This window comes from Oryx dammah, unplaced genomic scaffold (genome assembly GCF_014754425.2).
Source record: "Oryx dammah isolate SB20612 unplaced genomic scaffold, SCBI_Odam_1.1 HiC_scaffold_29, whole genome shotgun sequence".
NCBI lineage: Eukaryota > Metazoa > Chordata > Mammalia > Artiodactyla > Bovidae > Oryx > Oryx dammah.
In genome coordinates this window covers 35853690-35867723 of record NW_024070213.1, presented here as the reverse complement: position 1 = coordinate 35867723, position 14034 = coordinate 35853690, and the positions used below count along the sequence as shown (strand labels likewise).

The window sequence follows — 14034 nt, the reverse complement described above, 5'->3', positions numbered from 1 at the left end:
CCCAGTAACTGAATCCAGGTCTCCTGCATTGCAGGCAGATTCTTTACCAACTGAGCTACGAGGGAAGCCCAAAGCTGTTTTAAAATTGTATAAATATCCTTTAACATTTTACTAATGTTTAAAAATAAGTTCACTTTATGTCTTTCAGAATGTTGTATCTAAGTAAATTTATTTAGTATATTTTTGGTATTTTTATTTTTAAAAATTGACATTTAGAGTCTTAAGTTGATTTTTTTTGGAAGATAGAATGTAGATTATCATGGCCTATTGAATTTTAAATTATAAAATATAAATGAACTTATTTCTCTTTACTATTCCTTTATCATAAATAAACATTCTATTTTCAGTAATATGTGATGTGGTTCTTAGAGATATAACTTTAAATCTGTGGTTTCTTTGAGTAAAAAAAAAATTTTTTAGGCCAAATTATTGAATTCCATTTGCTAAATCTAAATTCCAGTGACTCCTTGGTGATTCTTATAATAACTAGGTTTTGGAACCACTGTAGTAAAGAGTTACTCTGTATTTATCATAAAGTTAATTCAATTGTTCTATTAAACACAGTTTGATTATCAGATTAGGTAAAGTCCAGATTAAATAACATTTGGTCATGTAAAATAGAAAGTAGTAACAGTAACTGTGCTGATAGGGAGGTATTGTAGAAGTGAATTAACACTTGCTTTCTCCCTAAAATGGTTTGTAGCTTTGATAATCAGAGGGTTAACAACTCTTATATAAAGAGTTGTCCCACTATTTTCTTGACATTCAGGAAGAAAATTTTTATACGAACTTGAAACTGAATGAAACCAAACATACCAGAGACCACTATACTTATTCTGGAAAACTATCTTACATACCTGTGTAAGCTTGGAGTAACCAAGAGAAGGCTAAGGCTAGCATTCAAATTTTTAGAACTTGATATGCAGATAGACTGAATTAGCAATGCTAGTTAAAATATGAGGGGCAATAAGTAAAATGAAAAATCTAGATGTCAATCTTACGGGAAAAATTAAGAGCCACTTGAATTCCATCACTGATAAGAGTAATCTTGTTTTTGACAGGCCGTTCTGTTTTATTGGAACAACCACGAAAGTCAGGTTCCAAAGTCATTAGTCATATGCTTAGTAGCCATGGAGGAGAGATTTTTTTGCACGTCCTTAGCAGTTCTCGATCCATTCTAGAAGATCCACCTTCAATTAGTGAAGGATGTGGAGGAAGAGTTACCGACTACCGGATTACAGTAAGACACTAATATCTATAAATTTTGAGTTGATCATTCAGCGAACATGTAGAGGGCCTATTGCATGCTATGACCTGTAGCAGAAGGAAGTTTAGAGAAGTTGATTTTTTATTATTATTTTAATTAGGTGAATTTCCTGCAGTACTTGCTCAAAAGAGCTATTTATCACTATGTCATCTTCCCTATGTATTCATTGTATGCTGAGGTGTATGTGGATAGCATTGACATGATGGAATTAATAGGAAAGAATGGAAATTGATTTGAACTAATACCTTAGGCTGAATTTTAATTTCTAGTAACTTAAATGCCAAGCGTAAACCTTTGAATGTTTGGATTCTGCTACTTTGAAATAACACTGTCAATGTGTTATTGATAGGTACATACAGGGCAATTGGGTCTATTTTTGATAGAAACTGTATTGTTCTGATTTGAATTTTTCACTCCCTACCCATCTATTATATTGGGTATTTCATGACTGTCTACTTTTTAAGGTGGTTATAACAATTAAATGTGAATGTGAACAATTAAATGTAAATTACCTATAATTCCATCATTAAGGATAAACACTGTTAACATTTGGATGTTGTGTTAAGATAATTTTTAAGTAGAATGGTATTTTAATGTGATGAACTTAGTCTTTTATCTGCATATAATAGAAAAGAGATAAATTATAGATGTGAAGAAAAATGAGTGGTTTTAAAAAGTGGAAGGAACCATGAATGTATTTATGTTTGAGCCTTTCTTAATCTCCATTGAGTAAAGGCTGGGTTTCATGCTCAAAAAGAAAGGAAAAAATTAATGTGTGGAGGGTGGTCTGCTAGAGAAAATGCTTTGTTGTATATCACAGGACAGAAGACATCAGGGGGACAGACTGTTACATGTAATCCACACTGAAACACTAGAAACTAGTTTCTAATTTTATCTTATTTGGTTATCATTAGGATTTTGGTGAATTTATGAGGGAAAACAGATTAACTCCTTTTCTAGACCCCAGATATAAAATCGATGGAAGTCTTGAGATTCCTTTGGAACGAGCAAAAGATCAGTTAGAAAAGCACACCCGTTACTGGCCTATGATTATTTCACAAACCACCATTTTTAATATGCAAGCGGTAAGTGTGAAATAGTTTGTTTTTCTTTTGGATTAATGCTATATCATTTATAGATAACATTTATCAAGCAAAGAATAAAATTATATGCGTTTGTTACAGTTAAACAATAGAAAATGGAAATGATAGTAATAGATTAGCTCTCCATGGTGATGTTTAAAATCAATTCAAGTTCTGTCTAGATGCTTTGATACTTATTTTTCATGACAGATTTTCTTTTTCTCTCCTTTTTTTTGGAATCTGACAGGTAGTTCCATTAGCCAGTGTTATTGTGAAAGAGTCTTTGACAGAAGAAGATGTATTAAACTGTCAAAAAACAATATACAACTTAGTTGATATGGAAAGAAAAAACGATCCTCTGCCTATTTCCACAGTTGGTACAAGAGGAAAAGGTCCTAAAAGGTAAGTTTTTTTCTTTCTTTCTCATATGTCACATTTACTTGATACTTATTGGGTGGTTTTTTTTTTCTTTTGAGCTAACTTATTGCACATGTAAATTATGTGTTTTAGAGTGTGTATCTACACATACATAGGATTAAGGTGAAATGGTAAAAAAACATAAAATAGATGAATTGGACACATTATCAGTTAGAATTGCACCACTGGAAGAGAAAGGAAGCCCATGTTTAATTATCTCTTTTAACTTCATCATTAACAAGTGACACTTGGATATTATTTAAAGAATATTTTGTAAGGACATTATTTTTACATCTTTACTTTAGAGATGAGCAGTACCGAATCATGTGGAATGAATTAGAAACCCTTGTCAGAGCCCATATCAACAATTCGGAGAAACATCAAAGAGTCTTGGAATGTCTAATGGCATGTAGAAGCAAACCCCCAGAAGAAGAAGAACGAAAGAAACGAGGAAGAAAGAGGGAGGACAAGGAGGACAAGTCAGAGAAAGCAGTGAAAGATTATGAACAGGAGAAATCCTGGCAAGATTCTGAGAGGTGATTTGTTGATATTAACATAGTCTGTGGCGCCTTCTGTCATATGACATTTTACATGTAACACATTTGAACATTCAGACCTTATTTATTAGTAATGCATTTAATGTGTTTATTTTACTTTATAGCTGCTATTTTATTATTATTTAAATCTGGAAAGTCTGTCTTGGGCTTAGAGAGGTGTTTTTCTTCTTCCCCCCACTATTTAACAGCAAAGGTAGTGTTTCCTAATTAACTTCTGAAATCATAATAATGATTTTTGTTATCAGTAATTGCTTTTATGTGTTATGCACATCAAAGGCATAGTTTTATTTCTTTATTTAGTGAATATTTTTTAAATGCCTATCACATGCCAGACATTTGGCATAAGATCCCTGGAAGGATGAACAGTGTTGTGTAGAGGTTGACCAAGTAAGTAAGCGATTTATAGCAAAGTGTGAAAGACGCTGCTATAAAAATAGGCATAGGAAAAACACTTGAAAGCGCAGAAGATCATAGTCCTATTCTGGAAACCTTCCTCATTAGTACATTCTTTTTCCTCAGAAAGGTGTCAGGTTAAATTTGAAAAAAACAAAAAATGTAAACATCTATAAATAAAAAATATCATGATGTATTAGTTGGATTCATCTTCTGCCTTGAATAGTTAAAAGCAGAACTTACATGGAAAATTTTAGACATACGCAGCAGTAGAACAGTCACCTATTATCTGCTTTCAATAGCTAATCAATTTGTAGCAAACCTCATTTCATATATATCCACATCCATTCCCCTCACCATCACCACCCTTCACTTTCCCCACGTGAATATTTTGAAGCTAATACTGAAAAGTGTATTATTTCATTCATAAGTAGCCAGAATACTTTTATTCTCTTTGGCCTTAGAAATTCACTTCTTCCTTAAGGCTGCTGAGTTTCTGACACAAAATTGTCTTGCTTTAAGAAGAGGAGGGAAGAGTATTCTCATTCTGATCCCTTTGATCTTCAAGTACATGAAATTCAAGATAAGCTTGGAGTTAAGTTCCTAACTTATGGAACATAAATACATTTTCACAGTACATAAACTAGTGGGAACAAATTCTAGTAGATTTCTTAATCTTATTTCTAATTTGAAATAGTGTTTTGTCCGTATCTTTAGAAAAATTAAAATTGTGGCTTATTTTCCAAAGATTATATTATTTCTGATCTTTTGCATTTTACCTTTCTAAATTCCCCCCTGCCGCCTTTTTTTTTTTTTTTTACAATTTTAGCACCATTTTACAGCTAACAACATTACTGAATAATGACACTATGATGAAGAAAAAGGAAAAGTTGTATTTATATTCATTAAGTTCTCTTACCTGATTGTAAATTGAGGGTTAGCTTCTGATTTGTTCCTGATTTGTTCCTAGGCTTATGTTGTGAGAGCAGATATCTTAGTAAGGGTGATTTGCAAAGTCTAGTTTAATTACTGAGCCTTTTAGAGTTCTAAGAATGTAAACTTGTTAAGTTTTTTTTTTTAATGTGTAAGTTTTTATTATTTGTCCCTCTGAAAGATTAAAAGGAATCTTAGAACGTGGGAAAGAAGAGCTGGCTGAAGCTGAGATTATAAAAGATTCACCTGATTCCCCAGAACCTCCAAATAAAAAGCCTCTTGTTGAGATGGATGAAACTCCACTGATAGAAAAATCAAAAGGTAAGGCAGAACTGTGGTAACTATGTAAAAAGTTTTCCAATTTAGTTCTGTTGTACAGAGTCCTCTATGTTTTGTGTGAGGAAGAGCTCCTCATGGCTCCTCATGTCACTTCAGTTCAGTTCAGTTGAGTTGCTCAGTGGTGTCTCACTCTTTGCGACCCCATGGACTGCAGCACGCCAGGCCTCCCTGTCCATCACCAACTCCCAGAGCTTTCTTAAACTCATGTCCATCAAGTTGGTGATGCCATCCAACCATCTTGTTCTCTGTCATCCCCTTCTCCTCCTGCCTTCAAACTTTCCCAGCATTAGGGTCTTTTCTAATGAGTCAGTTCTTCGCATCAGCATCAGTCCTTCCAGTGAATATTCAGGACTGATTTCCTTTAGGACTGACTGGTTGGATCTCCTTGCAGTCCAAGGGACTCTCAAGAGTCTTCTCCAACACCACAGTTCAAAAGCATCAATTCTTTGACGCTCAGCTTTCTTTATGGTCCAACTCTCAACATCCTTACATGACTACTGGAAAAACCGTGGCTTTGACTAGACAGACCTTTGTCAAAAAAGTAATGGCTCTGCTTTTAAATATGCTGTCTAGGTTGGTCATAGCTTTTTATTGCAGGCCTTAGTTATCTTGAAAGTAAACTAAATTCAGTTCTTTGAGGGTGAACGGGAAATGGTATGACAAAGGACTGGGTTTTTAACCACTGCACCCTTAGTAATACAGAAAGACCTCAAGGCTGGCCGGGTTACAGTTATTGGTAGCTCATCCTAGGGAGGTTTGTTTGTTTTTTTATGTACTACTATTGTAGTATATATTGTAATACATCTTAATATTCTCCAGTTCATTAGTTTCTTTGAAATTAGAGAGAGAGGCAATCTTATCAAATTTGTCTGTCAGGCATTTGCCAGGGTACCTGGAAAATAATAGGCTTTAACTAAATGTCTCCCAGTAAATTATCTTGTTACTCATATGCCACTGCTGATTCAGTTCAGTTGCTTAGTCGTGTCCGACTCTTTGCAACCCCATGAATTGCAGCACGCCAGGCCTCCCTGTCCATCACCAACTCCCGGAGTTCACTCAAACTCACGTCCATCGAGTCAGTGATGCCATCCAGCCATCTCATCCTCTGTTGTCCCCTTCTCCTCCTACCCCAATCCCTCCCAGCATCAGAGTCTTTTCCAGTGAGTCAACTCTTCGCATGAGGTGGCCAAAGTATTGGAGTTTCAGTTTTAGCATCAGTCCTTCCAAAGAACACCCAGGACCTCTAGGATGGACAGGTTGGATCTCCTTGCAGTCCAAGGGACTCTCAAGAGTCTTCTCCAACACCACAGTTCAAAAGCATCAATTCTTCAGCGCTCAGCTTTCTTCACAGTCCAACTCTCAAATCCATACATGACCACTGGAAAAACCATAGCCTGGACTAGACGGACCTTTGTTGGCAAAGTAATGTCTCTGCTTTCAAATATGTTATCTAGGTTGGTCATAACTTTCCTTCCAAGGAGTAAGCGTCTTTTAATTTCATGGCTGCAGTCACCATCTGCAGTGATTTTGGAACCCCAAAAAATAAAGTCTGACACTGTTTTCACTGTTTCCCCATCTAATTGCCATGAAGTGATGGGACCAGATGCCATGATCTTCATTTTCTGAATGTTGAGCTTTAAGCCAATTTTTTCACTCTCCTCTTTCACTTTCATCAAGAGGCTCTATAGTTCCTCTTCACTTTCTGCCATAAGGGTGGTGTCATCTGCATATCTGAGGTTATTGATATTTCTCCCGGCAATCTTGATTCCAGCTTGTGCTTCTTCCAGCCCAGAGTTTCTCATGATGTACTCTGCATATAAGTGAAATAAGCAGGGTGACAATATACAGCCTTGACATACTCCTTTTCCGATTTGGAACCAGTCTGTTGTTCCATGTCCAGTTCTAACTGTTGCTTTCTGGCCTGCATACAGGTTTCTCAAGAGGCAGGTCAGGTGTTCTGGTATTCCCATCTCTTGATGAATTTTCCACTGCTGATTAGGATGCAGTTAATTTAGGTTAATTCTAAACAATGTTTCAACATTGTTTGGAAAATACAACTCTAAAAATTATTAGTAGTAACAAAATGTCTCAGGGAACTGAAACATGAATTAGTAAGAGAATGACTTAAATGACTGTGCGTCCATAGGGTGGAATGTATAAAGCCCCAGAATTGCTGTTGTCACAAATGTCTCCTCTCCCCTCTCACTAAGGAGTATCATTTCAGATTTTAACTTAGATAATAACTACTTTTCAGGAAAGACTTCCCTCACCTCCTTTCACACTTATCTGTGTTCTTTTTGATAGCCATTCTGACAGCTGCGAGGAGATATCTTCATTTAGGAGACCTTGATGTAGGATATTGAACATCTTTTCATGTGCCTGTTGGCCATCTGCATTTCCTCTTTGGAAAAATGCATATTCAGGTCTTCTGCCCATTTTTAAATTGGGTTGTTGGTTTTTTTGATGTTGAATTGTAAGAGCTGTTTATATATTTTGGATACTAACCCCTTATTGGTCATATCAATTGCAAATATTATATCGCATTCAGTAGGTTTTGGTTTTATTTTGTTGATGGTTTCCTTTGCTGTGCAATCTTTTAAGTTTAATTAGGTTCCATTTGTTTATTTTTCCTTTTCCTTTAGGGGACAGATCAGAAAAAAATCATTGTTATGATTTATTTCAGAGTATTCTGTCTGTGTTTTCCTCTAGGAGTTTTATGGTTAATGGTCTTACATTTAGGTCTTTAACCCATTTTGAGTTTATTTTTGTATATGGTGTTAGGGAATGTTTTTTGCCTCTTCATATTGTGTAGAGAAGAGTTAACTATAGCAGGCCTGAGGCTATATCATCATTAGAAAAGCCTGCTTGCATGTTTGGCCCTTGGCTGGCATCTGGGAATATGGCTTTTGAAACATTCTCCAAATGATGAAGTTATGTCTGAATTAAACACCTGCTTTGCTTCTAGGAGTCTGGAATTTTGGTAGTTGTAGTTAGGAAGAGAATGCATATGTGCCCAGCCTCTATTGAACTCTTGAATCTTACTTTTTTATGCTTTTCTGACAGAAATATTGTACACACATGGCTGCATTTTTGCTGCTGGAAGACGTATGCACTCTGTATGAACCCTCATGGGAAGGAGAGAACATGGAAAGCCTTTAGATGGATTTCTCTAGTCTTTGCCTATTGTGTCTTTCTGCCACACTGGGCTGGCTATGTATTCTTACTGTGCTGCTGTAATGATTCTTAGCTATGACTGTAACTTAATTTTAGTTATTTGAGTCCTTCTAGCAAATCACTGAACTCTAGCAGGTGGTCTTGGAGATCCCTAAACACATAAAAATTTTAGAATAAAGAGAAGATGATATTGCTTAAATTCATATAAAGTGAAGAAGAATTAGAGGTAAATTTGTAAACTTTGAAGTAATGAATTGTTCTACCTTTTTTCTCTTCTTTCAAATATTACACCAGGGCCAGTGTCCTTATTATCTTTATGGAGTAATAGAATCAACACTGCCAATTCCAGAAAGCATCAGGAGTTTGCTGGACGTTTGAACTCTGTTAATAACAGAGCTGAGTTATATCAACATCTTAAAGAGGAAAATGGGTTTGTATTATTTATTGTAGAAATTAGTTTTGTTAATTGCCTTATGTTAATAAGTTTAAAAAAAAACACTGCCTGTTTTTTGTGTTCAGTAGTTTTGATAATGTTACTTAAAAGGAGAAAAAAATCACTTTCTTGAATTTTTGGTGCTTGTAAAAGACCTGATATTGTTCATTGTAACCATGAATGTTCAGTAAACATCATAGAGGGAAAAATCATAAAGAAAACTTAGTATGTAGCACTGACCCTTGCATAAAATGACAGGGAGAAAATATTTTCCTAGTAAGTAGTACAGTATTAGGAATATTGAGTTTAATTGAATAAATCCAAAATCTACAAATAATTGAAGATTTATTAGGATAAATATAAAATAATTTAAATGGTTATTTTAATTGCTTTTTTAGAAGAAATTCTCTGTAAAATGTATTGATAAAGAAATTTTTTTAGTAGAAAAGGAAGTAAATTCTTGTCTAAATGGTAAAAATTTTTTCCTTTAGTTTTATGCAATCTCTCTGGGCCTCCCTCAATTTTCACTCATTTGCAAAACAAGGACATTAAACTAACCATCAGGAACCCTCAAGTTAGTTGTTTTCTAAAGTGTTTACATTCTTCTGTTCTGTGACTATATTAGATTTTAATTTCATTTAAAAGTTTGATAAAGAGAAAAAATACGGGTAGTTAATGAATATTTTATTTTACCAGCACTTTTTTTCCCTCCTATTTTCCAGAATGGAGACAACAGAAAACGGAAAAGCCAGCCGGCAGTAAAGAGTGACTTGAGCAACTGAATTTAGTATACTGCAGAGATATTTTGGATGGAATTTGATATAAGAACTTTTACAGCAAGATTGTATAGTTATGATGCCTGGACTGGTTTTTACATTTTTAAAATATTTCAACTAACTTTATCTTTTTTGTATTAATTGTAAAATTGGCACATATGTCAAAAATATACATTTGTCCTCCCAAATTAAACAAATTTATTTTATGGTAGAGGGTGTTCCCTCTGGAAATGTTTTTTAAAAAATTCTTAGGCTTCTCTTTGCCAAATAAAACTATTAAAATATCTAAAATGCAAAATATCAGAGTGTTCTTTTAAATAAAAGATTATATTCATATAATGGCTGACAATTTTGAGAAATTTTTAAGAAATTTTAACAATTTGGGTGATATTTACAGTATTTAATATAAAATATTGCCTATGAATCTGCAACATATACAGTGCTTTCCCAAAAACTAATGTTTTTGTTTGCTTATTTTGTATTTTATTTTAGATTATTTTGTGTGTGTGTGTTGCCCTTTTAAAAGCAGCATTTTCAGTTTGGAGATGTTAACATGTTGGATGATGTTATTTATTCTTCTTCTGCCAAAAACTTACTATCCATTAACTTTTCATATTGAAAAAGAAGCATGAAGGAGATTGCTTTGCAGACTTATTTACCCATATTGGATGATGTTATAATTCTTTTTCTGCTAAAAACTTACTCATTAACTTTTCATATTGAAAGAGGATGAAGGAGATTGCTTCTGCAGACTTAAAGAAAAGTTACTATGTTGCTTATTTTAATCCCTAAATAGAATCTTGGTCTCCTCATCTCTCAGAAATGTCAGTTACATGGTATATGTTTGGTGAGTCTTCTTCCTGTGCTACTTTTGGAAGTTCATAACATGTTGCAAGAGACATGTTAGTTCATTGTTAAATGCAAATTCTAGGCTTGTCATTTTTCTTTGAGTTTCTTTTAGAGAACAGGAAAAGCTCTTTGTTTAAATATAGAAATTCAGTATTTTCTATTAAAAAAAAAAATCCCTTGTGCTTAAACAAAGGTTCACCAGGTTCTCTTGTCAATCCAGTGAAATTTACAATGTTCTCCTTTATCCACTCCTGTGCGATTCTAAGCCATTGCATCTGCCCTCTACCCTAAGGTAGTGCCATCTTTCTACCACTGTGCTTAGATACACATCACTCTAATGCATGACCAGACCTAATTAGCACCTAGACTTGCAAGATTTAAGGAGTTGTAACCCAGTACTAAATTATTGGATCATATTTACTTGTGGTAAATATGAATTCTGACCGTTTCTGTCTTATCCTTGATACCCATTTAATTTGACCAAGTTGAAGTCCCTAGTTTAGTTCTTAATTCAAAAATACTTTATAACCCATTTGAAAGAGACTATTTATTTACTCTCAATTTGTGCTTCTTCCTTTCCCATGTGCTAAGGCAATGCTCCTTTGTTGACAGACTTATCTACATTTCAGTCTTCATTTTTAAGTGTTAGTTTTGCATATATACTGCTGTTACTGTGTTCTACCAACTGGGAGGATGTTTCTGTGGCAGCATTTTGAACTAGTGTAGGTAGTTTTCTATATTATTCTATATATTGTTGGTGGTTAATAATCTCCAGTAGACACATTCTTATCTAACTAGATGCCTTTTGAGCACCTAAAATTGAGCTCCTCCTTCATCTCCCACAGGACATCAGGCTATGTATTATTAGTCTTATCCTGCAATAGCTATTATAGCCTTTTGGTGGAAGTGACTGTTTTAGGACAAAAATAGAAGAATGGTTGGTGAGTTTTTGGTTCTTCTAAAACAGGATCCATATTGAGGATTTACTAGTCAAGAGAAGTGGACAAAATATAAATTTAAAAAATTATTACCCTTCCAATACTGGAATCTAAGCTTAAGTCCAGACTTAATGATCGTGGGAATCAAAGTTACCCTACAGAGAATAAGTACACTTTCAATTCTAAAGATTCTGATACCAGTATCATGGGAGCAAAAGATGTCCCTTATTTTTGTCCCCTGACTCCCCAACACCACCAATGAAAGTTTGATATCCATCCATGGACAAAAGTCCCTTTGAAGGAGCTGTGGAATTCTGCATCCTATGACAGCCTGAGAATAGTCTCCGCCACCTGTGTGTGGAGGTAGACTCAGCTGTGGACTGTGCAGTGGCTCATGAAAAGGCTCTGAACCCTCAGCTACACTCTGGGAGCCCCTGGGAAACACTATCTTAGGCAGTCACCCATGGACACGAGAGCCTCTGTGGAATTCCAAGTTTCTAGATGAGAAGTTTCAGCACACCATTGAGTGAAAAAGTACATCTGGAGGTATTGGAGTAGATAAGAGAAACAGCTTGACCTTACCTGCATCACCCTTCCTCCAACGTGACACAGCTTAGGGCCAAAAGAGATCTTAGTGTGGAGAAAGGGAGCGTGTATAAGCACCCAACTTCCCCAGTGGTGGTAACTCTTACAAAAGTTAAAGGACAAGAGTATTAAAAATAACTGTAGCTACAATAATTTGTTAATATACAATATAAAAGATGATTGTGACATCAAAAGCATGAAGAGGGGAATACGTGTAGAGTTCTTGTATTTGATTAAAGTTATTATCAGTGTAATGTAGACTGATATGTGTATATTTTATGTAAAACTCATGGTAACTACAGAGCAATATCTACAGTAGACTCAAGACATAAGGAGCAGGGAATCAAAGCATACCATTCCAGAAAATTGTCAATTCACAAAATAAGGTAGCAGGAGAGGAAGAAAGGAACAAGAGAAATGCGAAACAGCCAGGAATAAAGATGACATTACCAAGTCTTTACCTATCAATAAGTACTCAAAAAGTAAATAGATTGAATTCTCTAATTAATGACATACAGTGACTGGATGGATTTTTTAAAAATTTGAGACACAACTGTATACTGCCTGCAAGAGACTCCTTCAGATTTAAGGACACATAGGCTCAAAATGAAGAGAGGAAAGCAACATTCCATGCAAGTGAAAACCAAGAGAGCAGGGTAGATATACTTTATATCAGACGAAATAGACTTAAAGCCAAAAATGATGACAAGAGACAGTCATTATATAGTGATAAAGGGGTCAATTCACCAAAAAAATACCAGAATCATATATTCACCCATAATTGAGCACCTTAAGCAAATGTTAACTGCTCTGAAAGGATAAACATTATTGTAGTATAACAATACAATAATAGCAGGGGACTTCAGCACCCTAATTTTAACAATGAATGAGTAATTCAGATAGAAAACTAATGGTTAAATGAACCAAGCAGTCACACAAAACAGTTCATCCAACTGCAACAGAACACACGTTGTCCTGAAGCACACACAGGATATTCTCCAGGATAGTTAACACGATAGGTCACAAAGCAAATCTTAGTGAATTTATGAAGAGTGAAATAATGCCAAGTATCTTTTATGCCCACAGTGCCATGAAACTGAAAGTTGCTAACAGGAGGAAAACAAAAATTTACAAAAAATGTGAAAATTAAATCACACTGTCTTGAACAATCAATAGGTCAAGGAAGAAATCAAAAGAGAAATTTTAAAATATCTTAAAAATGGAAATTCAGCATATCAAAACATACAGTATGATGCAAAAGAGAGGAGTTTGTAGCAATAAACACCTATATCAGAGAATAAAGATCTGAAGTAAACACCCTAACTTTACACCTCATGAAACCAGAAAAAGAAGAAGTCCAAAGTAAGAAGAAGGAAAGAAATAACAAAGATCAGAGCATAAATAAATGAAATAGAGGTCAGAAAAACAGCAGAAGAAATAAATAAAAGAGCTGGATTTATTGAAAAGATAAAATTGACAAATATCTAACTAGACTAAAGAAAAAAGACTCAAAATGATAAATGAAAGTGGAGACATTTTAACTGATAATACAGAAATACAAAAGATGTTGAGACTGCTAGGAATAATTACATGCCAACAAACTGTATAACAGAAAAAAAGTGAATTCCTAAAAATATACAACCAGACTGAATCATGAAGAAATAGAATATCTGAGCAGACCCAATTATAAGTAAAGAGATTGAATCAGTAATAAAAAACATTCTCCAAAGGATAAGCCCAGGACCAAATTATTTCACTGGTAATTCTACAAAATTGTTAAGTAATGCCAACACTTCTCAAACTTTTCCACAAATGCATTCTATGAGGCCAGCATTACCCTAATACCAAATCCAGACAAGAACACTACAAGAGAAACTAGATTTTATGGATATAGATGCAAAAATTTTCAACAAAATGTTAGCCAAACCAAATTCAATGACAAATTTGAAAGTGTACATACACCATGATTAAGGGGGATTTAGCAAGAATGGCTGGAGAAGGCAATGGCAACCCACTCCAGTACTCTTGCCTGGAAAATCCCATGGACGGAGGGGCCTGGTGGGCTGCAGTCCATGGGGTCGCTAAGAGTCGGACATGACTGAGTGACTTCTCTTTCACTTTTCACTTTCATGCATTGGAGAAGAAAATGGCAACCCACTCCAGTGTTCTTGCCTGGAGAATCCCAGGGCTGGGGGAGCGTGGTGGGCTGCCGTCTATGGGGCTGCACAGAGTCGGACATGACTGAAGCAACTTAGCAGCAGCAGCAGCAGCAAAGATGGCTCAACATATAA

General features: G+C 35.0%; 1 protein-coding gene across 3 annotated transcripts in view; it reads left to right on the top strand.

The window, feature by feature from the left end:
- The window catches only part of INTS13 (integrator complex subunit 13), a 32949-nt gene extending 23280 nt beyond the window's left edge, over positions 1-9669 (top strand). For 2 of the 3 annotated variants that reach the window (XM_040234593.1, XM_040234594.1), the window contains exons 11-17: positions 1062-1240; positions 2182-2352; positions 2597-2751; positions 3072-3302; positions 4831-4970; positions 8457-8592; positions 9318-9669. In XM_040234593.1, the coding sequence (XP_040090527.1) occupies positions 1062-1240; positions 2182-2352; positions 2597-2751; positions 3072-3302; positions 4831-4970; positions 8457-8592; positions 9318-9357 (1052 nt within the window). In that variant the 3' untranslated portion in view covers positions 9358-9669. The remainder of the gene's footprint in view (positions 1-1061; positions 1241-2181; positions 2353-2596; positions 2752-3071; positions 3303-4830; positions 4971-8456; positions 8593-9317) is intronic. The other variant, XM_040234595.1, reaches the window with a different exon arrangement.
- Positions 9670-14034: the final 4365 nt, after the last annotated feature.